Source organism: Petaurus breviceps, unplaced genomic scaffold (genome assembly GCF_028583685.1).
Source record: "Petaurus breviceps papuanus isolate PSGF00001 unplaced genomic scaffold, PetGlider_PUasm1.0 176, whole genome shotgun sequence".
Lineage (NCBI taxonomy): Eukaryota > Metazoa > Chordata > Mammalia > Diprotodontia > Petauridae > Petaurus > Petaurus breviceps.
The window spans coordinates 11,553,892-11,579,348 of NW_027185771.1; the positions used below are offsets into that span (position 1 = coordinate 11,553,892).

General features: G+C 44.5%; 1 protein-coding gene across 1 annotated transcript in view; it reads left to right on the forward strand.

Annotated features, from left to right (window-relative positions):
- Window positions 1-260: 260 nt before the first annotated feature.
- LOC138159517 (vasodilator-stimulated phosphoprotein-like) overlaps window positions 261-25,457 on the forward strand; it is a 60,410-nt gene continuing 35,213 nt past the window's right edge. Inside the window, exons 1-2 of the mRNA XM_069085885.1 lie at window positions 261-644; window positions 12,497-12,568. Coding sequence (XP_068941986.1) covers window positions 261-644; window positions 12,497-12,505 — 393 coding nt within the window. The 3' untranslated portion in view covers window positions 12,506-12,568. The remainder of the gene's footprint in view (window positions 645-12,496; window positions 12,569-25,457) is intronic.

Genomic DNA, 25,457 nt, shown 5'->3' on the forward strand with positions numbered 1-25,457 from the left:
GGCAGAGGTGGAGGAAGAGGGGAGCCGAGAAGGGGGAACAGTCCCTCTCCCAAGCCCGCAAGCATGGGCCTCCCAGGCCCCAGTCCGAGCAGACCCCGAAGCAGAGCTCTGGCAGGCTGGGGCGGGGGTCGGTCCGGCAGGGCTGGGCTGGGCTGGACTGGACTGGGTTGGGCTGGCGGCGCCCGAGAGCTTCCCGACGTCCCGGGCCTGATGTCAGCAGTGATTTATAGGTGAATCAGAAGGTGGGACCAGAGGGAAACATGCAAATCACTCGGGTCCACACCCCCCTCCCCCTGCACCCCCCCCCCCCCCCCCCCCCCCCCGGGGGCCCCCCCCGGCCGGGGGGCCCGCGTTTGCCGCCGCCCCCCCCGCTTTCCCTTCGTGGCCCCGCGGCCGCTGCCGCTGCTGAGCCGGGCCGGGCCGTGCAGGGGCAGGGCTGGGCTAGGCTGGGCTGCGCCGAGCCGGGCAGGGAAGCCACAGAGCTGCGCTGCTGCCGCCCGCCCCCAACCCTCTTCGGACCTGGAGCGATGAGCGGAGCTGGTTTCGTTGGCAGCGAAGTGCTCGGGGCTGCTAGAGAGGGGCTGCGGCTGGGGGCGGCGGGGCCCGAAGCGGGCAACCCCGGAGGCGGGCACACCCCGGCGGCGGTGAGTTTCTCTCCCCAGCATCCCCCGGGAGGGCGGCCAATCTCGGGGGAGACTGTGTGTCTCCCAGCCAAGCTAGTGCCCCCCAAGGGCGTCCACACCCTCTCTTGGCCCCCGGACGCCCCCCCCCCACCTCGAGGCACACGAGCGCGCGCGCACACACACACAGACACACACTCTCCAACACACTCTCTTTCTCTCTCTCTCTGTCTCTCTCTTTCTCTCTCACACGCGCGCTCTGTGTTCTAGAATCAGCATCATTCTTGCTCCCCCAAATGAGCGCGCACGATTCAGCTGGGGGCCGGGAGCGGTACATTTCTCTGCCTGCTTTCCCAAGTCCAGGTTTCTTGGAGCCCTTGGGTTTCCAAGTGCCCTCCTTGCCGTCCCCCGGCTCCGGGATTCGGTCCCAAACCCTGAGTCTGAAGGAAGTGACCCAAGGAGGGAGTGGGGGAAAGAGCTGCGAGGTCCCGAGCGAGGAACCCACGCGTGGGCCTTTGCAGAGCTGGGGCTGGAGAAACCGACAACTTCCCACTTCCCTCCCCTGGCAAGACTTTCTCGAAGTTAGTAGGCCCCCCTCGGCCCGAGGTGATTGGGACCTTGTGGGCGGGTATGTTTGCTCACCCCGCGGCTGACTCCGTCTGCTGCAGATCAGTTTGGACGAAGAATGGGCATCGGCAGATTTCTGGGCAGGAGTTCACTGGCAATGAAAATATGTTTCTGAGAGTTGAAATCAGAAGAGAAGGGGATGGGGTGGGGAGAGAACCCTTGGGAGGAACCACTTTCCCTTAAGACCGGTTTTTCAAATTTAGAATATCGTTCACTTGTGGCTTTGTTCTCTCCCTGTGCATCCGAGATGTATTTAGTCCAAGGGGGAACTTCCTCTGAACTCGCTCAAGTATTTCTGGCTGTTTGAACTAGAAAGGTATTTAGGGAAAAAAAGGAATCTCTGGGTCTCTAAAGGACCACCCTGACAGGCGTCTTCTGGCACTGCGCTTTGGTTTCTTTTCTTATGTTCTCTCTTATGACTCCTCCTGCCCCAGTATTCTCTTTTCTATGCTTGTAAAGTCCTCAAAAGTAGCAGTTTGGTTTTTTTCCCTTCATTTTTGTTTGGATTGATGGCACCTACACCTTGCATGCAGTAGGTGCCTAATAAATGCTTGTGGAATTAAATTACAAGGGACCTTCCAGCTCCGACTTGTTGTGTTTTGGGGACCCTTTCAAGCTGTAACATTCTACGTGCCAATGTCCCTTCCCATTTTGCCAACAGTAATTTTCGGTTTGCCCTAATTGGAGAAGGGGAAAGAGTGTTTTCTGTTCAGAGTTAGAATCATAGAATATTTCAACTGCAAGACACTTTAGAGATCACCTAGTCCAACCTCTTTACTTTACAAATGGATAAACTGAGAGGATGGGAGGTCAAAGGACTTTTCCAACCAAGGTGGAGTAGAGTGAGGGAAGCCGGGATTCTGATCCAGACCTGACTCCCTGACCAGTGTTTTTCCCCCAGCCCCTATGTCTTATATCACATCTTTTCCTCCAAATTCCGGCTCTTATGTGCTGAAAAAAGGAATCAAAAACATAATTTTTAAAAATCAGATTTCTAAGAAGGCTTTGAATCTTGGAGGTGGGGAAGAAAATAGGTGGGATGTTAACAGGCTAGAAGGGGTCTTGAAAATCATCTAGCCCCATTCCATCATCTGAAAAATTGTGAAACTGAAGGGAGGAGGGAAAGGAAATAAGCATTTATATAGTGCCTACTGTATGCCACACCAGGTGCCAATCACTTTACCTATCTCACTTTATCCCTTTTTTACAGTTGAGGAAACTGAGGCAGAGGTTAAGTGACTTAGCCAGTGTATCAAACAGCTAGTAAGTGTCTGAGGCAGGATTTGAAGCTGAGATGCCTAGGCGGGGAATTGTCCTGCCCAAAGCAGCACACCTAGTTGTTGAAGCCAGGATTCTAATTCAATGCAGTTCTCATCTCAATAGTGATTTAAGATCTGCAGAATTCTTCCCTCACATCCCTGTGCTGTAGGTATCACAGTTAGTCTGATCTCCATTTTCAGTTCAGTCCTGTCCAACTCTTCATGACCCCATTTGGGTTTCCTTGGCAGAGATACTAGCATGGTTTTCCATTTCCTTCTCCAGCTCACTTGAAAGTTGAGGAAACTGAGGCAAATATGGTTGTGACTTCCTATGGTCACACAGCTAGTAAATGTCTGAGGCCAGATTTGAACTCAGAAAGATGAGTTTTCCTGACTTCAGGCATGGTGCTCTATCCACTGTGCCACCTAGCTGTCCCATTTTACAGATAAGTAAACTGAGTCACAGCAAGTTTAGATGACTTGCATAGGTCTCTGGAATCCCAGTTTGGAGATTTTCCCCCTGCATAGTAGGGGAAAGTAGTATGGTAGTACCTGCATGGTTTTCCCCTGCATGGTAGTAGTTACCTTCAGCTCAGCCTTTCATCTCACCCACAGCTCAAAAAATTAAATTTACTTGTCATGGAAAACTAGGCACTTCCACAGCATAAGACTACATAATAGTCTGGCAGCATCCCTAGATCCCATGTACTTGTTTTGAGGAAGACATAGGAAAAGAGGCTATGTATTTTTGGAAAGCCTTAATCCTTCTCGCCGGCTCCAAGGAGGTTGAAAGTCCATCCAGTCTAATCTGATCTCTTAGCAAGTGTATTCCCACATGCCGAATAGCATAATTAAGCATGTTATATGAAACTTTGTTCTAATATTTTCCATGAGGACAAGTGTACTGAGAGGGAAAAGTGGTTTACATTGCATCCGGAGGATTTAAGTGAGAACTTTTCTCGCGTGGATATTGGAAAGAAAGAAATCAGACTCTTGTGAAGGGACCTCAAAAATCAGGGCTGACCATTCCCTTTCATTCCCAGAGGAATGTTGCCTCTATGGCCTCTGAAGCAGAGAAAGGTGTACCCAAAGTCCCACTGCCAGTTTGATGGCACAGCCAATGCTCAGACCCAGGTCTCCTGATTCTTACTTACCCCCATACTACAGGATTAAATTTTGAAAGCCATTATCTGGTTTCACTGTAAAGACAAGAAGTGACAGAAATCTCCCATAGGGCTGAAAGTTACGAGGAACATTTTCTTTTCTTTGGTTTCCTGCTGCACTCTTGGTTTCTGAGTTACCTTACCACACTGAAAAACCTGCTAAAAAAAACCACCATGGCATGGTGGATCATTGGAATGAACCACTTTCCTGTCCCCTCTGGAAGTTTTGCAAGGACTTGAGGCTGAAAGATGCCCACTTGTATTAGGGAGATAATGAAGGTTGGTGTTACAGCCTACAGGCACATGAAAAATGAGCCTCGAAGAGTGGGGTGGGACTTCCGACTTTATTACAAGAGGAAACTGAATATTTTCCAAAGGGCCCAAGCTTGTTGTCATCCATGACTCTCCCTCTCTCTCTCTCTATGCTTTTATCATTCCTTAAGAAAACTCTTTTTAAAAGGGGAAGAGAAGGTAAAGTGAGAGGCTACCATCTAAGTTCTTTCTAATACAGGAAGTGTTTAGCTGCAGCAGCAGGAAATAGAAGTCAGAAGGTCTGGGTTCTAGTTTTGTCTCTGCACTTTATTTGGTCCCCTCTTTGGGCCTCAGTTTCCTTTTTGAAAATGGAGTCTTTCTACTCAATGACCTCTGAATCCTCTTCTAATGCCAACTTTTTTTTGTTCCAGCATCCCTCCTTACTGTGACATTCCATATGCTAAGACCCCCTCCCAGTTCTGACATTCATTGATGCCTTTAAATGTGAGTTTCACCATGGAACTGAACCTAAAATGTCTGTGAAAACAACATCTGAATGCCAATAGATAGTGAAGATGGCAGACTGCTTGGGATTGCCAGGATTGGGGCTTATTTTGTTTGTTTTCTAACTCTTGCCTAATGTTGTGTGTGTGTGTGTGTGTGTGTGTGTGTGTGTGTGAAGCCTTTTTTTAATCTCTGTTGTCCTGGATGGTAGGTCTGTGATTCTGGTGCATGAGGCTGGTGTAAAGTCACTAGCAGTTAGCCTTTCTAAGATATTTTTATTTGGAGCTACTCATAGACACTCTTGCTATGGGAACCATTGTGGAGAGCTGTGATGCCCATTTTAACCTCTCTCCAGAGAGGTGATGGGGTCTCAAAATGAGAAATGAGTGTTGAATTGCCTACTCCTTCAACAGAAAGCAGACTTATCTGAAGGCCCTTTGGTGTTAGGGAGATTTAAAAGCCAAAATACAGGTGCCTCCACTGTTACTAGTAAACAGTTAACAAACTCATACTCTAAAGGGGACAAAAAACCTCCAGTTTACAGCTCACTCTGAAAGGTGCATTTTTATAGTGTAGGAAACTCGATGGTGCAGGTTGCTAGACTTCCCTCTTCTAGCAGCGGAGCCATCTGAGATTTTTCTCTAGGGCCTCTTGTCTCTCCAGCAGCTTGGCCTCCCTCCCATCAGACAGCCCAAGCTGCCCAGTGATCACCTGTTGTTATGTAAACAGGGGCCACAGCCCAAATGGGCTTCCTCCTCCCAGAATATGATTGGAACATCAAGATGCCCTTTGAATAACACTATTCACATATGAATAACAGTAGTCACCTAGAACCCTAAATCTGGAAGGTACTTTAGAGCAGAGCAAATACACGAGTATAATCACAGCAATGGCACTTTTACATAGGTTATCTTGCTTGATCATCACATCCCCATTTTACAGATTGTGACTAGGGAGGGAGTGTCTGAGGTAGGATTCAGACTCCAGTTTTCCTGACTCCAGGTTTACACTCCACCCATTGTACCACCTAAGAACACAAGGTTCTTTACCTGTAATCCAAGACGGGGTTTTCGTTTTTTGTTGTTGGTGGTTTGTTTGTTTTTGATGACTGTATTTCAATATAGTTGGTTTTCTTTGTGATCCCATGTATTTCATTTTGTGAATCTAGAAAATGTTATTCTTGGAAGGGGTCCATAGGCTTTCCCAGGATGCCAAAGGGTCCAGGACACACAAAAAGTTAACAACCTGCCCAACCCCTTCATTTTAGAAAATAGGAGACAGAGTCTTCTCCAGAGGATGGGACTTTACATCATGTTGCATGGCTGTACAGGGCAGAGGCAAGATTCTCAGCCAGGTACAGCATTCATCCCATGATGCCAAGCTGCCTTCCTAAGCCTTTGCTTGAGAACAAGCTCAATCATTCATTAGTCTTGTTAGCTGGACCACATAGGGGTGCATTCAGGGCCTGCATGGGCCAGTTGCTTTGCTCCGCTTCAGAGGCCATAGTCTGATGGCCTAATCCTGGGGGCAGCCGTCATCAGAGCAGCTCCACCCGTCAGCCTGGTAGCAGCCACAGATGCTGAGTGAACATCCATCCCAACCGCTGGAAAATCAACTCATAGAACCATAGGACAGAAGAGCTAATAGGAATCATTGAGCGCAGAACTGGAATGGCCCTTAGAGGCCATCTGGTACAATCCCCTCATTTGACAGATGAAGCAGCTAAGGACCCAGAGGCAAAGTAGAAGTGGCATGGCCTATACGAGCCTGGTAATAACATAGAAAAAGCCTGAATTTCAATTCCTCATTCTGTCATTAATCTGGCTGGGTGGCCTTGAGCAATTTTTTCTGTGTGCCTCAGTTTCCCCCTCTACCAAATCAGGGGGTTGGACTGGGTAGATCTTGCAGCCTGTGGGAACAGTGCAGCCCCCAAAACTCTCAAGTGCACTCTCAATTAAAATGCAATTGGGAAATGTTTTGACAAAATAAATACAAATACAGTACGGCATAGGTAATATTAATTTGTGGTCTTCCAAGTCAGTAGGGGGCCCAGTGGGATCCTTTTCTATTTGTTTGACCCCACTGTCTTAGAGAGCCCCTTCTAACTCTCCCATGCTTTGATTTTATGACTCATCCAAGTTCTTCTAGGACTAGAACCCAGGCCTTCCCATCACTACTCAGCATGCAAAAAGCTACAAATATAACAAATCCAAAAAAAACCCCCAAAACATGTTATTACATTTTCTTCTGCTCAACAGACACGTGAACAATATCTAATAGTCCAACTAAGGTCCCTTCCAGGCTAAACATTCTGTGGTTATTGTAATGAAACAAAACCAAAAAAAAAGCACTTTACAAACCTGAAAGGAATCTATGAATGCAAGTTATTATTCTATGGAGTAGAAGGAACATAGTGTCAGAGTCAGAGACTTTGGGTGTGATCCTTAGCTCTGGCATTTAGCAGCTGGTGTGTCAAATGAGTGTACAGAATCACAGAAGAAGGAAGGGGACTCAGACACTCTCTAATACAATACAAGACCTGAAGTCTCTGAAAGCCTCTGTTCCCTCGTCCTTAAAACTTGTCTAACAATATTAGGGTCTTGGAAACCTGAATGCATTCTAGAAATGTGAGGCATTATTTTTATAATGTACTCCATGCCTGGAGTCTGAAGACCTGAGTTTGAATGTGTCTCTACTCCTTACCAGCTGTATGGCCCTGGACAAGTCACATAACATCTTTCATTTCCAAGTTTCCTTATCTGTAAAAAGGGGGTAAATAATAGCCCCTACCTTACAGGGTTGTTGTAATGGACTGACATACATAAAGTGCTTTGCAAAGCTTAAATGTTAGCTATTACCTTTATGAGTAATCAAGTTCAGTATATTGAAACTCCACAATTTGGAAATGTATAAACCGAAAACATGCGTGTTCAGCATTCCCCTGACCCCTAGATGTTATACCCTTTCCTGTTCTCAGGCTTGTCCGTGGTAATTTGACTTCCCTGATCAGTACCACCAGAAGTATAGTTAACAAGGTCACTTGAGTAGCAGCATAGACCTGACTTCTCCAAACTGGACAGGCTATAAACAAGAGCAGGAGGTGATTTCAGCCTCATTTCTGTCATTTTCTGCTTGCTTGCCTGACTTAGAGGACTTTTTACATACAAACTTACATTAAGGCTACTACCATACAGCTATTTTTGAGACTACCAAAGTGGTCGTTTACCCCTCAAAGAGCATAAAGGGTCTGGAGTGCATCTGGACTCCTGGGCACCCAGGACAGCATTATGGGGAATTCCATTTAAGCTCTACTCTTACTTAAGAGTTTTCAACTGATAATCCCATGGGAAGGCACCTTCAATTTCAATGTCAACAGAAGTATAAGATAGAAGTCAATGGAGGGTATAAGATTCAGTCTGTGAAATTTCACTTTGCAAACAACTTTTCAAGGAAGACTCTAGTCCTTTTACCTTGGGGTTCTTCAAATATTTATGAGACCTCTCCAGTGTGTTGGACAGTTTGGCTTTTCGTCAGGATGGAAGTGGCTGCCCTAATGGGACCCAGGATCACCTCCTGTGATGTAAGTTGAGTATCTGGAAGCCTTTTTCCATAAGCCTCTAACAGAACATAGTTAACTTCTCCCCTGATGCTTCCTTTGGCCTCTTTAGCCCAAGGTTGAATGCTGATTAACCGACAACTGAACTATAGACCTCTCCCATAATGCCTTCAGAGAATAATTGATGTAATGGTGTTCTTTCACCAAGCCTGGGGTAGAGGTAAGAGCCCAAGAATATAAGAGACGGACCAGGGCTATCTAGGAAAACAACCAGGAAGGCTGTAAGGGTAGAGTTAGGGACAGAATATGACATAATTCCTGTCAGAGTTCAGGTCTGGAGCTGACACAGTGGTGGAAGGCAAAGATTGGTAGCCAGTAGGAATGAATGGTTTCTATTCTTGGGGGTATCAGCTCTTTGATATATCTTAATTGGCGATTTGTACTTGGGTGACACAGAGAGCCCCCTGACTGGTGTGCATAGGACTCCTTAAAACTTCAACATCTGTCCCCATCCTATATAGACAGTTGCTAGGGCCACTCTGGCCCCTCTGCCCTAATCTGTTTCATTCTTCTGGCTCCAACCTCTGACTTGCTTCATGGTCCTGTTAGCCCTCCCTAATTAGAATTTCTTACCAGGCTTATCCCTGGTACAAATGAAATAAGGCATCCAACCATGGCTCCTCTGGGAGCCCACTGCCCTTCTTTTCTCTCTGCCCATTTCTTGAACTTTCCAAAGACATGGTTCCTCCACTTTGTCACTTAGCCTCCTGGAAAATTAATAAATGCCTAAGGGGACTGCTAAGTAACAAAAGTTAGAAGGGACTGTTCTATCCAAAAGGATCTCTCCCTTTCAGGATAAAGGAATGTTTGCCTGCTTATTTTAATGTCACACTACATTTTGGGGGAGGGCGCTAGATGAAGATCGAAATGACAGTGCTTGATAGACATAAGAATTTTCGGACTCCTTGCAATAATTTTCCCAGTGGTCCAACACCTACAACTTGGGAACCATTGATCTAAGAGACTTTTTTTTAAGGGATCAGTGTTTCTCACTCAAAGCAAATGGAGATGAATCTGGCCAGGAACTTATTCCCCCTAACCCTAAGCCTTAAGAGTTGGGGGTATAGAATAGGGAGAGCAGATAGAACATTAAATCCTGGGATCAAGACATTTCGATTTTCCTCCTAATCATATCCTCCAGGCTTTGTCTGGAGATTCAAATAAAACTTAAATGCCCGGGGGTGGCTAAGTGATGCAGTGAATAGAACACCGTCCCTGCTGTCAAGAGGGCCTGAGTTCAAATCCTGCCTCACACACTTAACAATCTCCATGTGACCTTGGGCAAGTCACTTAACCTCAGTTGCCCTGCCTTCCACCCTCTGAAAAGCAAACAAAACAAAATGAAATAAACAAAAAAAACCAACTTTAAGCTCCCTCTGCCAAACAACCCTACACTTTTTCTCATCAGCCTTCCTTCTTATCAAAATCTGTTTACTTTCAGAAAAAAACACTGATAAATCCACTCCCCTGAGGTGCAAATGACTAATAGGGCTTAAACACATCTCACTTTTCACCAGCACTTCTAAAGCTTGGTAAGCATTTTCTCCCAAGAACCCTGGGAACTGAGAGCTTGCAGTTATTACAATTCTCACTTCCCAGCGGAGACAGCAATGATGTAGAGGGGGCAGGGTTACTGCTATACAGCCAGTAAGTGTCAGAGCTAGAATCTGAACCCAGATCTGTTCCTGACTCCCAAATCCAGCATTCCACAACCCTGTGCCACTCAGCAACACACATTCATAGAGCCGTCTCTAGCATTACAGGTTACTTTATCAAATGAGATAATATTTGTCAAAAGGATGTAGCATGATGCCTAGAACATAATAGGTGCTATTTAAATACATCCTTTCCTTTCCCCTTCATACATTTATCTAATTTACTGTTTACTTATTCATTCATTCATTTGTTTGTTTATTCATTTAATCCTTACTTACTTCCTTTCTTTGTTGTTGTTTTTTCCTTTATATATTTATTTCTTTTGAGCCTCAGCCTCCCTTTGTCACCTGGCTGGAAGCATAGCAGCCATTCATGGGCTTACTCCCCTTTCTGATAGGCAGAGAGGATTTGACCTATTCTGCTTCTATCCTAGTCCGATTCACCCCTCCTTAGGCAGCCTAGTGGCTCCTGCTCTCAGGGTCTGCCATAGTGGTGCCATGGTGTGGGCTCCTCTTTGGGGATCCTGCTGCAGCTCAGAATTCTCAAGCTCAATATCCACCAGTTTCAGCCGCTCCAGGAGCAGGGATCACAAACACGTGCTTTCATGCCCATTGTGTGTGTGTGTGTTTATATATATTGTATGTACACGCATGTGTGTATACACACACACATATATACACTTACATACCTAGGTATACAAATAAATATATACATTTACATATATACACACACGGTTATATGTGTGTCATGTAACATATATAAATATATATTCTTTTTTGCTGATCAGCTGCAAGGGAAATAGTGTAAGTATGATCTCTACATTTCAGATGAGGAGAAGGAGGCCAAGATAAGCAAGCTGCTTTATCTAATCCACATTCACACAACTGATAAGCCTTAGAGCCCAGCCGAGAATCACATTTCCTTGCCACTCACGTTCTCTCCATCCTTCTTTCCCCTATACTTCATGGAGCCAGCTGAATGAGTTCCCCTGAAAAATCCCCTCCTGCTCCAGGTCCTGTGATCTTCCCTTCAGACTAGCCCTGGGCCAGTGATTTCCTCTGATGGAGAAGCACTGATGCCCTCATCTGGAAAATCCCTTAGACTAGTGGTTAATATCCTGTGGGTGTTGGGCCAGTGGGGGATTTATCTTGCAGGGTCCAAAAGTCTAAAGGTCTTATTAAGTATTCATTTTGATCTTCATCTAGTTCCAGAAAACTTCAGTGTGACATAATAAGTAAACAGGTGTGGCTAGGAGGCTAGGTGACCAGGACAGGGCAATGGGCCTGAACTCAGGAGGATGTGGGTTCAAATCTGATCTCAAATGCCTGTTTTTTAGACACTGATTACCAGTCTCCAGCTCAGGCTAACAACCAGGTCTTATTACTTTTCTAGGTGTGTGACTCTGGGAAAGTCACTTAACCTGTATCTGCCTCAGTTTCCCCAACTGTGAAATGGGAATACTAATAGTAACTACCTCACAAGATTATTGTAAGGATCAAATTAGCACTGTTCCTGGAACATAGCAGGTGCTCAATAAACGCTCATTTCTTTCCCCTCCCTGTCTGGATAATATGTCTCATTTGTAAAACTTGAGGGTTACCCAGAGAGCAGTGGAGGGGCATATAATGGGGGTGAGCAGGCTTCTGTACTTACCAACTATGAATTCCTCAAGACAATCATAAATGTAGAACTGGAAGAGATGTTAGAAGTCATCTATAATTCCCCATTGTATATATTAGGAAACTGAAGTTAAGTGATTTGCCCAGGATCACACAACTAGTAAAGGGCAATGAGGTCCTCTAACACCAAAGCCATTACTCTCTCTGCTACACCAGCCTTTGGGCTTACGCTAAGGATGTCATCAGCAAGATGAATGAATGCATGAAATATTTATGAAGTTATGCACAAAGCATTGTACTAAGTATTGGTCATGTAAATAAAAAGGATACCAGTCCCTACTCTCAAGCAGCTCACATTCTAATGGGGGGGGAGAACAGCGCATATGAAAAGTTTCAGCTGCAAATCCAATGGAAAGCTCCTATGGTCCTTAGGGGGCAGCAACCCAATAGATGATGATCTTCCTCTCTTTAATATAATTTAAATTGATGAAATTACATCAGTTCCTGATGTTGAACATTTGACAGTTTCAAGGACTTTGGTGGGAAGAACTTTATTGTAAGTGTGTAGATGGTATTATTGCTGTTGTTAATAATAATAAAGTGAATATTCATTTAAAAGCATTACTCAGTTCATAGTTACTTTTAACCATTACTTAGTTTCTCAGTCAACATATTCCAGTAGAATAACTGGGTATCTGGGAAATTTTTGGACATTAAAAAAAGGAGCCCTCAGATTCAAAAAGGCTGGGATCTGAAGCACCAGAGAGTTTTGTTTATCCACCCAGCGAGGGCCTTCGCTCACACTTTAGGCATCCAAGTACAGCCCAAACACATGAATAGCGTGTGACGGCTTTGATAGCCCTGAACGTTTCTGTATGGGTGCTCACACACACACACACACACACACACACACACACACACACACACACACACACCCCTATATACACACACACACATTCTTCTCCTTAAGGAAACTGAAGGCAGATGCAGTCACAGGCACCGTGACATCACAGTGGTTTCTCCGGGTGGCGCTTTTAGACCACAACTTCCTGTTATGTACTAATTTGGATCCCTACTGAGAGGGAGCAAGAAACACATGTTCCTTCTAATACAAAACTATGGTAGCTTAGCAGAAATTGTTACCCTTTCTGAGATCTCCCAACTGCTTTTCTCCTTACAGGAGCAGTAGAGCAGAGGCCTACCCCAGGCTAAAAGAATGAAAATATGGGACTTAAGTTATCCTGTCTGAAAGGTAAGGCCTGGACATACCTCTTGTTTCTTGGTGACAAGCATCCACGGAAGCCATTTGGATGAAGGACTGGGGCCCAGAGACACAGCTAGCTCAGCTGAAAGCCTGAGCTATGACTCATTATTTTGAGGCTGTGTCAGTTTTCTGTCCCTGGTGCAGACTCCACACTTGGTATGCCCTCTGTTCTCTGCCCCTTCATGCTCAGGGCCATCCCTTAGTAAGCTCTTGCAGGAGATAGGCCATGATTTGTGACAGGCATTTTCCTTATCGGTGAAGAATACTTTTTCTTTATTAACCAGAATCATAAAGATGGAGGTCACGGGCTCTTTGGGAAGAGGTGGGCTATAAACCTGAGACAGTATTTGTGATTTTGTGGGCTTTCCTCTTAACCCTAAAGTGGTCACGGAAGTGGCAGGTGGATATAGAGGTCCAGCCAAGGCTAACTGGAAGCCCCTTGTCCAGGGAGAGAAGGAGGAATCAGTTGTTACAAAATTATCCCAAGAAATCGATACATCCAAGTATATGGTGGGAAATGGGGAAAGTAATAATTCTGATTTCTAGCACACTTTAAGGTTTACAAAGGTTTTTTTTTTTTTTCATAACCAAGCAACCAACCAATAAGCCCTTATTAAGTGCCTAGTCTTAAAGTAATTAGATGGCTCTGTGGGGAGAGCATGGACCAGGAGTGGAGGAAGACCTGAATTCAAATCCAACCTCAGACCCTTCCTAGCTCTGTGACCCTCTGTCTGCCTCAATTTCTCATCTGTAAAATGGAGATAAAAATAGCACTTCTCTTCCAGGGCTGTTCTGGGGAGAAGAGCATTTTATAAACCTTAAAGCATTTATAAATTACTCATAGTCACAGTGCTAGACATTGGAGGTACAAGGCAAAAGTGCAAGTGGTCTGTGCCTTCAAGGGGGTTACAGCCTCTCTAGGGAGGCAATATGTACCTATAGAAGACTGTACAAAATGGTGGTGGTGGTTTCAGTCGTGTCCGACTCTCTGTGACCCCACTTGGGGTTTTCTTGGCAAAGCTACTGGAGCCATTTGCCTTTTCCTTCTCCAGCTCATTTTTCAGATGAGGAAACTGAGGCAAATGGGGTGAAGTGACTTGCCCAGGGTCACACAGCTAGTAAGTTTCTGAGGCCAGGTTTGAACTCAGGAAGATAAGTGTTCCTGACTCCAGGTCCAGTGCTCTATGCACTGCAGTATGCACAAGGTAATTTGGAGAGAGGATGGGTGGATCCAACTGGGTGAAAAGCAGCTCGAGATCTGAGTCATCAAGGAAAGGAGGGGTTCTATAAGGAGTGGAGTTGAGGAAGGAATTCATTCCAGGCCAGGGGGGGTGAGGCATCACCCAGTACCAAGATTGCTTGGAGATAGATTTAAAAAAAGAAGAGGAAGAAAGGGAAGTTACAAGTAACAAATCTTGAAAGGTAGGTTAGGACCAGGATGTGGAGGGTTTCAGATACCAAACAGAGAAGTTTATGTTTAATCCTAAGGTAATTGGGAGCCCCTGCAGGTTATTGAGTAGGGGAGTACCATGGTCAGCTTCCCAGATCTTTCTGAGTATGGGATGGGTAATGTTCCTTCAGTTATACTCTCAGCCGAAGCTAAAGCTCAAACGCAAGAGCAGACTCCGGTTACAAAGAGCTCTCCATCTGTTCTCCCACTGGATCCTCGCAGCAGTCGTGTGAGGAAGGATGCTACCATCCAGTATTTTGACAATATTAAAATCTTGAGATGCCATTGTCTCCATTTCCTAGGTAGGAAGACTGAGGCTTAGGTGATGTGACTTTCAGCTCTTCAGAAAAGGAATGAACTGGAAGTGGGAGACGTTCAGGAATAATAATCATCACGTGATAATGTGGACTGCTGGATAGAGCACTGGGCTTAGTGTCAGAAGCTCTGGGTTCGAGTCATGCCTCTACCATCTCCCAACTGTGTGACTTGGAGCTGTTTCTCTGTGCTTAGTGAGGGGACTTAAGACCTGCACTTCCTCCCTCACTAGGGCTGCTCACTGTTGGGAGGATCAAAGGCAATGATGGGACATAAAGTGCTTTGTAAACCCCATTTTTTGCATGAGCCATCGCTTTCGTTATTATGAGAAAGAGGCCATGTCTCACCTACCCAGACTTCCTGACCTCCGGAGGCACTTGCTTTACCCCTCACAAAAGTAAGAACTGAGGGGAGGCCTGGACCCCTTTGGCTGTGGTGATGCTTAAGCGTAGAAGCAGAAAGGCCTGCCTGGAGTGGGGGAGGGAAGAGAAGCTTTGCAAATGTTTGCCAGGATTTCTTTGGAGCCCTCAGCCCCTGGGATGAGGGCTAAGTGCTGGGAGTGGCGCAGGAGTAGGGGAATGAGTCCTGCCGCAGGCTGAAGGCAGGAAGGGCAGACAGGCTTTCCACATGCATTTTTTATCGCTTGCCATCCCCCAGACACCCTCACTTAGATCCTTCCCCCAGATGCTTGAGAGCCACAGCTCCTGTTATCCGCTGGTTCTGGGGGCCGGGGATGGAGAGGGTAGAAGGACCTGGGTTCAGGAAGAAGGCAGAACCCAGACTAGGTTTCTTCTATTTCTTTTAGCAATTCATGACCCCAGGACTCTTGAGTCTCCACAGGATGTTGTAATGATTTCCAAAACAACTCAACTTTTTTTTGTGCAAAAAGAGCTATACAAGGTGTCCCAAAAATATTAGTGCTGGTTTAATCTAGTAAAGCTTTGGGATACCCCGAATAAAGTCCTCTAAGCTTTGTACTTTACATATATTATCTCACCTGATCCTGACAACCTTTGAGGTAATTGTTATTGTTACCCCCATTTTAGAGGCAGGATTTGAACTCAAGTCTGCCTGACTCCATTTCCAACATTCCATCTACTATGTTATTCATCTGTATGTGTGACCTTGGATAAATCAACACTTCTGTGAGCTTCACTTTACTTATCTGCAAAATGGGGATGATAAATATGTGTACCAAGAAGCAGCCACAGTGTAATGTTTAGAGTCAGGAAGTCCTGGGTTCAAGTCTAGCCTTTGACATATAGTAGCTGTGTAACCTTGGGCAAGTCACTCAACCTTAGTGCTTCAGGCACCTAAGACTAAGTTTTAAAGCAGATGCTATCTGCTGGTACAGGGTGTTTCCTCACTGGAAGTTCCTTATGCCATTAAAGTTCCTGTGCTGATTTAAAAAACAAAACAAAACAAAACAAAACAAAAACATTCCTATTTCCTGCTGACAATATTCTCCTGCCAAATATATCTTATAAACCTTAAGGTGCTAGAGAAATATAAGCTATTATTATTATTTGTAATAGTAAAGAGTGCCATCATTTCCATTCTGCCAACATTTATGCCCTACGATGTGCACAGGAAATTCTGTAGCGCGGCACAGTGGAGAGAGTGCTAGCCTAGAAACCAGGGTCCTAGGTCAGACACAAAGCATTGGATACCCCTGGGCAAGTGTCCTGGGCAGGTCTCTAGGACAATGCTGCAGAGGAGGTGCCAGCCTGCACTGGGAGAAGGACTGTCCTCACCCAGGAGTTCCTCATGTTCCAATGAGACCTCAGATTCTGGCCTTCCTTAAAGAGGCGGGTACTAGATGCCGGAAGAGATACAAAGCTGATAAGAGACATAGCCCCTGCTCTTATAAAGCTTATAGTCCAGCAACAGGATAAGAAAAAAGATCATTACAAAATGCATTACCCACAAAGTGCATTAGAATAAGCTGATTACCTAGCAGGGTGAATTCAGGAGAGGCTTCATGGAGGAGAGAGTGGGAGAGCATTTGAGTTGGGCTTTAAGGATGAATGGGAAAAAGTTAGGGGAAGGAAGGAGGGTTATTCCAGGCAGAGGAAACAGCATGGGCAAAGGCACAGAGGTGGGAAAGCGCAGGATATGTTTGGGGAAAAAAAGAAGTATAGGATATATGGTGTGTAGTAACATGAGATCAGGCAGGGATTATTTTTTTTGGTAGAGAATTGATAATTCTGGCATGAATGTCTTCCGTTTGTCTCAAAGTTCATACTTAGAGATATTTTAAAGTATTGAGTCTAGGGTGGATTTTTTTTGTGGGAGGGATTGGGAATAGAGAAGTCTTGTTTTGCTTCCATAGCCCTAGTCAAGGCAGCACAAAGTCAAGCTGAGTCCAGCCCCTCGAACCTCTTCCATGGCCTTCCGGGTGCACACAGGGAGGAACACAATTAAGAAAATTAAAAACTAACTTCCTGAGACCAACAAAGCCTCTCTGTTTCCCCTGCCTTACACTGAAGACTTCAGCAAATGCCTGACTTGGTGTGGTCCCTCTTAGCTTTGAGCTGCTTGGGCCCTCTATGTGGGGCCCTATTGGAATGCTCTGAGCATTCTAGAATGATTCTTCCAGCTTCTGGTGAGAATCAGTTAAGAAAATAAATTTGGAAATACAGAAAATTCTCAATAAATTGGACCCTCCCCCCCAAAAAATCTGCATTGTTCTGACTCAGAAACTGGATTCTGGTTTCTAGAGGAAGGCAACTTCTTATACTACAAACAGCCCTGGAGGTAGAGTGAAGTTAGGAGTTTTTAAATCTCCTTGGCCACTGACCTTTGACCAAAGAACTTTGCCTTGCTGGGCCAGAGTTTCTCCTCTTGTGAAATGAGAGGATTGAATTAGATGATCTGAAAGGAAATGTCTCGTGCTAAATTCATAGGATATTTGTATCATTTAGGAAAAAGATTTGCTAAGGGAATTAATGGGATAAGATGATTTTTGAGCAATTTCTCAAATACTACTGACCTTGGCATGCTAATTACAAACCATTCATTTTTAGTCTTTAAAGTGGGTCCCTAAAGGACCAGACAAAAATAATAGTGTTTTGGTAGTAGCAACAACAAATCACAAATTATATAAGCTGGCCTTTTATGTTTCTGAGTGCCCTTCCCTCATGCTTTCTCCATTCACCCCCTTATACGGTCTGCTGGCTTACCATTCCAATCCATTTCATCATGTCTAAGACTTCAAGGGGGCCTAGAACAGCTGTTTTATGTGGATTAAACATTGGTCTTTATTGGATGCATTTTAATGTAGACAAGGAAGGCTATGCTGCTTGACTTAAGAGGTCCAAGGGTGGATGTCTCTTTATGAGGAGGCAGGAAGGAGGTAGATAATGAGGGCAAGAGTCGCCCCTTAGCAAGGCAGAAACCGTTACCTCCAACGCAGAAGGGAGGCAAAGAAGATGCTTAACCAAAGATAGTATCAGAACTAAAGGCGAGGTGACTTTCAAAGGCTGTGGCAGGAGGAAGGAGGCCATGGCAGTCCCATGAGACCTGCATTGTGGACCTGGAGCAAACCTGGAGCTCCCATCATTCCTCCCATGTCTGACGGATGGCATCCCTGGTTATATCATCATTCGAAGCATCAAGATAACTCAAGGATGGTGAAAAGAGCCAGGAGTCCTCTAGCCAGGGAAGGGGGCTTACTTAAGTTCATTTGTTTAGTTTCTCTCCTGTGATGTCACAGGCTTAGCAAAGTTATATGGGAAAAGTTTCTTAGCATAAAAGGTTCCAGAAAGTGATGGGGATGCCAGGCAGAAGAAAGGGGCATGTCTAGAGCACAGTAAGCCTGTGGAGAGAAAACCTAGTCCCAGAAAGTCAGAGATGCTCTGGCCTACCACTGTATGCACTTGGGCTGGATCATTATGCCTCAAGACAATCATCCACAGTACAACCAGCCACGTTGGCCCTCTTTGCCAATAACGTAGAACAGTAATAATATTGGAAGCAAATCTCCCGGCCAGGAAAAGTCTCCCACATCTTGAATATATTCTTAGGAGAGTAGGTTTCAAGGCTATTGTAATAACTCTCTTTAATTGCTATGGAGACACAAAGAAAGAAATTAAAGTTAGAGAAGAACTTTTACATACATTATCTCATTTAATTCTCTCAACAGTCCAGTGAGAGGCATTATTATCCCCATTTTATAAATGAGAAAATTAAGGCATAGAGAAATTAAGTGATTGGCCCATATCAACAAAGACAGGAAATGTCTGAGCAGTCTTGAGACCAGGTGGATACTGCTGCTGAGTCTAAGGAGCATAAAAAGTCAGAGTGAGGAACTACCTCAACTTACGGGGCCATAGGAGCCTTGGAGGCCATTGAGTCCACACTCCTCACTTTAGAGATGAGCAAACATCAAGGTCAAGGAAACCAACCATTGCCATCTCTGCCCATGGGACACTCGGGCCCAATAGTCCTCGTGTGCCTGCTGTGGGAGGTAGCAATGGTGAGGTATGAAGCAGACCTGCCCAAAGGGCCATGCCATAGGGAACCGGCCTCGTGATTCTGAAACAAGGCACTTTGCCTGTGTTCCCTGCCGCCATCTTGTACAGCTTCCATAGTATCTAGGCCAAGTATCCAAAGAGCTCATTAACCAGAGCTCACAAAAAAACCACTGGCTCTGCTCCATCTGTTTTCCAAAGTTCCCTGTTTCCCCTGCCAAACCTTCTAAAGCATAGGGTGGGGTCCTCAACCATGCTGCTACTTATCCTATTCAGGGACCAAGACATGGTCTTTTTTCTTATTTTTTGATTGATACTTTTTTTTGTCATTTCATCACATTCATTTCCACATCTATCTCTCCCTTCCTTCCTTATCCAGTGAGCCATCCCTTATAAAAGAGGAAGAAAAAAATGGAAATACATCAGTTCAGCAAAACCAACCAATATATCAGCTATGTCCGATAGCATATGCAGTATTCTATACCCATAGTCACCCATTTCTTCAGTGAAAAAAGGGAGGTACATTTTCTAACTCTCTGCATGTCCAAGCTTAGTCATTATAATTATAAATCTCCCAGATTTGCTATTCCTTCCATTTACATTGCTATAGTCTTATGGACATCATTTCTTAGTTTGGTTTACCCACAGTGCAGCAGTCCATAGAAATATTCCCATGTTTCTCTGAATTGTTCATCCATTGTTAGTCAGTCAACAAGCATGTTAAACATTTACTATGTGACAGGTACCAGGTAAATGCTGGCAATGCAAAGAAAGGAAAAAATACAGTCCTTGTCCTCAAGGAACTCATATTTTAATGGGGGAGACAACAAGCAAACAACTGTACATGTGTATGTGTTGTATTACATACATATATGTATATTTACACATATAGATATATATGCCTACACATAGATCTGTTGGCAAACCTTGTTTCTACTTTCGTATTTCTTATATATGTCCCCTTCTGAGTGTGTATGTGTATATATGTGTATACATGCATATATATGTATATACATATGTGTTCTCTCTCTATATGTGTGTGTGTGTGTGTATATATATATATAAATGAGAGTGAAGGCACTAGTATTGAAGGGCACAGAATCCCACCTTGCATAGGCTGGATCTGAGATAAGTCTTAAAGGAAGTCAGAAAAGTCAGGAGGCAGAGTTTAGGAGGAAGAGCATTCCAGGCATGAAGGTAGCTACTGAAAATACACAAAGTTAGGAGATAGAGTGTTCTATATGAGCAACAGCAAGAAGGCCAGTGCTACTCTGATATGCAGTAAATAGAAGGGAATAAGATGTTAGAAGACTGGAAGTATAGGGAGGGGCCAGGCTGTGCAGGGCTTTAAAAGCCAAACAGAGGATTTTATATTTGACCTTGGAGGCAGTAGGAAGCCACTGAAATTTATCAAGTTGGACCAGAGTGACATGGTCAAACCTTTGCTTTGACAGCTGAGTGGAGGATGGTCTAGAAAGATTTGATGCAGGGGTGGCTGGGTAGTACAGTGAATAGAGCACTGGCCTTGGAGTTAGGAGGACCTGAGTTCAAATTCAGCCTCAGACACTTAACAAAAAACTAGCCGCATGGCCTTGGGCAAGTCATTTTTGCCCAATTGCCCTATGTTCCCCCCTCCAAAAAGAAAAAAGAAAAGAAAGATTTGATACAGGAAAACCAACTAGAATATTATAGCAGTAGTCTAAGTATGAGGTGATGAGGCCTACACCTCCTGAGGGATGGCCATGTGAGTAAAGACAAGGGGACATATGCAAGAGATATGAAGGTAGAAACAAGACTTTCCAACATATTGAGTATGTGGGCTGAGTACAAGTGAGAAGCCAAGGTTGACAGCAAGGTTGCAAGCCCTGGGTGATTAGAAGTATGGTGGTACCCTCAACAAAAACAGGAAAAGTTGGGAAGTGGAGAGATTTTAGGGGGAAAGATAACGAGTTCAGTTTGAGATATGTTGAGTTTGAGATGTCTATGAGAGATATCGTTCAGATGTCCAACAGAGAGTTGGAAATGAGAGATGGGAATCAGAAGAGAGACAAATAAATCTGCCAATCATTAGCACGGAGATGAGGATTGAATCCATGGGAGCTGATGGGATGATATAGAGGAAGAAGAGGCCCCAGGAGCAAGGCTTGGGGAGACACCTGTGGTTAGCAGGCATGACCTTGATGAAGATCTTTCAGAGACTGAGAAGGGTTGTTCAGAAAGGTAAGAGGAGAACCAGGAGAGAGTAGTGCTTTCAAAACATATGGAGAAGGAAGTATTCGTGAGGAAAGGGTTCTTGACAATGTCAGAGGCTAGAGAGGAGTCGAGAAGGATGGGGACTGGGAAAGGGCCATTGGATTTGGCCTTTAAGAGATTGAGGCAATTTTGGAGAGATAATAAGATCAGAAGCCAGACTGCAGAGGTTTAGAAGAAAGAGGAGTAGGGATACCAAATGTAACTTCTCAAGGAGTTTAGCGTGAAATTGGGGAAAGATATAGGATGATAGCTGGCAGTAATGTATGATTCATATGAGAGTTTTTTAAAGGCGGGGAAGACATGAACATGATCGTAGGCAACAGGGAGAGATTGAAGATTAGCCAGAGAGTGGAGATGATAGAAGGAAAAATCTGCCAGGGAAGGTGCCTTGGAATGGGATCAAGAGTGTATGTAGAGGAGTTTGCCTTGGCAATGACAAGGACCATCTCCTCAAGAGACAGGAGTGAAGAAGAAAAAGGTTGAGGGAGGCTTCTGAGTGATGTTAGATGAGGAGGAGGGTAGAAGAGGGAACTCTTGTTGAAATGTCCACAATATTTTCATTGAAATATGAAGCAAAGTTCTCAGCTGAGAAGGTAGGGGAGGGGTGGCGTGAGAGACTACGGAAGGAATAATGAGGTTTGGAACAGTCTTCATGGTGAGTAGGATAGTGAACTGTTTGGAGAGTTGTAAAAGGATTGCCTTGCTGGGAGTGATGCCTGTTGAGATTCTATAATGTAAATTGGTAGGGGACCTCACTGGTATGGTTTTATGATGTTCTCCAGCCCTGTTCAGCAGTAAGTGAATAGCATCAAAGGTATCTGATGGTTGATATAATCCAAGGCTGGAACTCAACAGGCATCAGCAACAGGATAAGGGGACAAGAAACTCAAATGCGGAGGATTCACTATTTCTTACTATGCAGGAATCCATTACACTGATAGACCACAACTGGTTTAACTGTAAGTAGGTACCTACTCTGCTTCCAATTTTGTGCTACCACAAAAGTGCTGCTGTGAAAAATTTGGTTCCAAGACACCCTCTCACTCTGATCTCATGCACTCTCCCAATGTAGGGCCCACTGGAGACTTCCTGGGCACCTTTCCCTTCCCAGGTGAACTGCCCCTTTTGATCAATGAAGAACTTGAAGGCCTGAGAGTAGCTTAAGCAGCTTAACAACCACTGATGTGGTCTGATGACTGCTTCTGCCTCTCAGGTCCCCAGCCCCATCTTAGCTAACAGCAACCCCCCAGGGCAAGTGTTCTTTGTAACCTAGCTTCCTCCATCTTCCTTCTTGCACACCCATCAGTGCCAGCACTGAGAAGGAACAAGTTTTTGCCCTGAGGCTTCGGTTTCTATTCCCCATAAAGATCTTGGTTGTGTGTATGATGCCAGGTGATGTAGATCTTGTGACCAGCCCTGGAAACTCTCCATGAGTAGCATGTGAACTCAGGGGTTCAGCATGGTTCAGCGGGCTGAGCAACAGATTCAAAAACCCAGAGCCAGGAGATTCTAAATTGGATTCAGCTGCTTACCAGCAACTATTTGCATGTATATAGTGTTGGGGTGGGGGTGGAGGATGCATCATTTATTCAATAAACACTTATTAAATGCCCACTGTATACAGGGTAATATAGTCTGTGCTAGGGAGAGGTTCAAAGTCTTGCAAAGTCACAGGCCTTTACCCTCATGGATAGCCAAGCTCTTTTCTGGTAACCACCCTGTGAAGTAGGTTATGTATTATTATCCTTATTTTACAGAAAAAGAAACCGAGATTTAGAAAAGTCACATGGTTTGCCCACAACTAAGAGGTGTCAGAGTCCGGAAGTGAAGCCCCCCCCCCCAGGTCATCTGACTTCACATTCAGCCTTTTTTTAAATCCCCATCACTTTACCTCTGACTTAACCTCTTATTCCCCAACCTCTAAAAACAGGAAGTCAGGGTTTATATGTCTCAATAAAAATGATCAGAAAGGACCTGGAAAAAAAAAGTAGGTAAGAGGAGAATAGAGTGAAATTGAGAGAGATGACCATGCCAGTGCTGGGCAGTCTAAAGGCATCTCCTTCCAAGTGGGAGCACTAAGTGGGGACATTCTCCCTGAGCTGGGGGGAGGAGTGTCTTTGGACCAGACCAGCAGGACCAGTGAGTTATTGTAAATATAAACCTGAACCAGTCAGAGTGAAACTGAGGGGCAAAGAGTGTGGGTGGTGTTTCCCCCTCAATGTTGTCAGGCTGCTGGGTTTTTGTGTTTGGCCTCAAAGACACCGAGGAAACAGGGCTGCTGCTGAGATCAGAGGAGGGGCTTCCTCCCTTTCCCCCGAGGGCATTCCCAGAAGACTTAGGGGCAGATACTGGATGGAATTGGGGAATAACTCAAGGGTTCTTAACCTGGGGGTCACATGCTTATTTGTTTCTTTTTTCCCCACTGCTAGTACTTTCTGTCCCTCAATGGAGAAATGTCTCATCAAACCTAATGTGAGCTGCCTGAAGCCAGAACTGTCTTTACCTTATTGTATATGTCTAGTTTTTAGCCCAATGCCTCAGGCATAGTATTATAGTATGTAATACTATAATATAGTATATAATAATCATAATCATATAATATAATAATCATAATATAACCACATATAATAATCTTAATGTAACAATCATAATATAACAATCTTAATATAATAATCTTAATATAACATAACAATCTTAATATAATATAACAACCTTAACATAACAATCTTAATGTAATAATATAATCACGATATAATATAATGTAATATTTCATAATATAATATTATAATAATAAAGGCTTGTTGACAGACTATATTTCTAGCTAATAGATTTCCTTTTTAATCCTAGTGTATTTTATTTTATCCAGTTGAAAAACTTATTCTGAGAAGGGGTCCATAGATTTCACCAGACTGCCCAAGGGGTCCAGGACAGGAAAAAAAAAATTAAGGGCCATATGGTATAAATGCTGAAGCTTTGTGAGGAAGACCTCTGACAATTCCAATAGCAATCAGCATCAGACTTTACAGCTTTCAACATGAGTCAGTAGTGATAGGAATGCCATTTCTGTTAGCAAAATGCCTCCACATAATCACCCATAGAGGTAGGTAATGTTAAGCATTATACCCATTTTACAGATGAGGAAATTGGGACTGAAAGAGGGAATGATTCCTAGCTCGTTAGAGCTGGATGAAACCTGAGAGCTCATTGTAGGCCCCGTGTTCTACAGATAGTAAACACTAGCATTTACTAAGCTCTTACTATGTGCCAGGCAGGCACTGTATTAAGCGTATGAATAGAAAAAGTAAACACAGTTCCTGCCCTCAGCTTACAATCTAATGAAGAAAGACAACACACCAAGGAAAACTGACGATGGAGAAGGGGAAGGGTGGGTTCCTGGTGGGGAAGTCCAAAAAGTCCAGAAAGAGTGCAGGGAGATACTTGAGGGGTAGAAAGGAGGTGACCTGCCCTGTATCATCTGAGTGGGAAGGAATCTTAGAGGTGGGGCATCGACCCGTCTCCTCTCCGGGAACCTCTCTGCAAAGTGTCCATCAAGCAGCTCTCCAGCCTCTGCTTGAAAAGGAAGAGACCCCCGATCCCCGCCAAGGCGTCTCATCTTACACTAGTACAGCCTTCACCGTTAGGCAGTCTTTCCTGATGTCAAGCCTGAAGCTGCCTCCCTGAATTTTCTCCCCATTGCTCCTTGTTCTGTCCTCTGATACCGAGCATCACTCTGCACAAGAGCTCTTGGGGCTCTTGTCCTCTCTGAATCTTCTGTCCGTGCTAAGCCTCCCCAGGCTTTTCATCCACCTGTCTTTTGTCATAGTACAAGTGTAGCAGCAGCCACATTGGCATACCCAGGATGGCTGCTAGAACAAGTTCTCAGATCTGCTTTACTAGGAAAAATAGCTGTTTAAGGGGTCAACAATCTTTTTTAATTACACTCACTAGTTCAGAGGAAAAGTCAGCATCTTGAACTTCAGAGAAAATACAAGCAGAAAAATAAAGACCAACAGACAGGGCTCCTGACTTCCTGAATCAATTATACATTTTATATACCTCCCTGGATCAAGAGAGTCTTTATATCTGAGCAGTCGGGGGAGCTCTGAACACAAGGCCACTCAGAATCTCAACCAGGGAATCACACGAACCTTATTATAAGCAAGCCCCCAAAGTGAAATACCAACTCAGAGTATGTATACACACTTCTCAGAGCCAGAAGGCATCACATCCTCTTAACTCAGTGCCTAATCAGAAATTAGCAAAAAGTGTGAAAGCCTTCCTATAAGCAAGCCTCCCCTAAGCAAACTTCCCTTAATGCACTCCAGGTGAGGCCTATTAATGGGCAGAGAAGATTTTAAATCCCATTAACATTACAGCAAGGCATCAG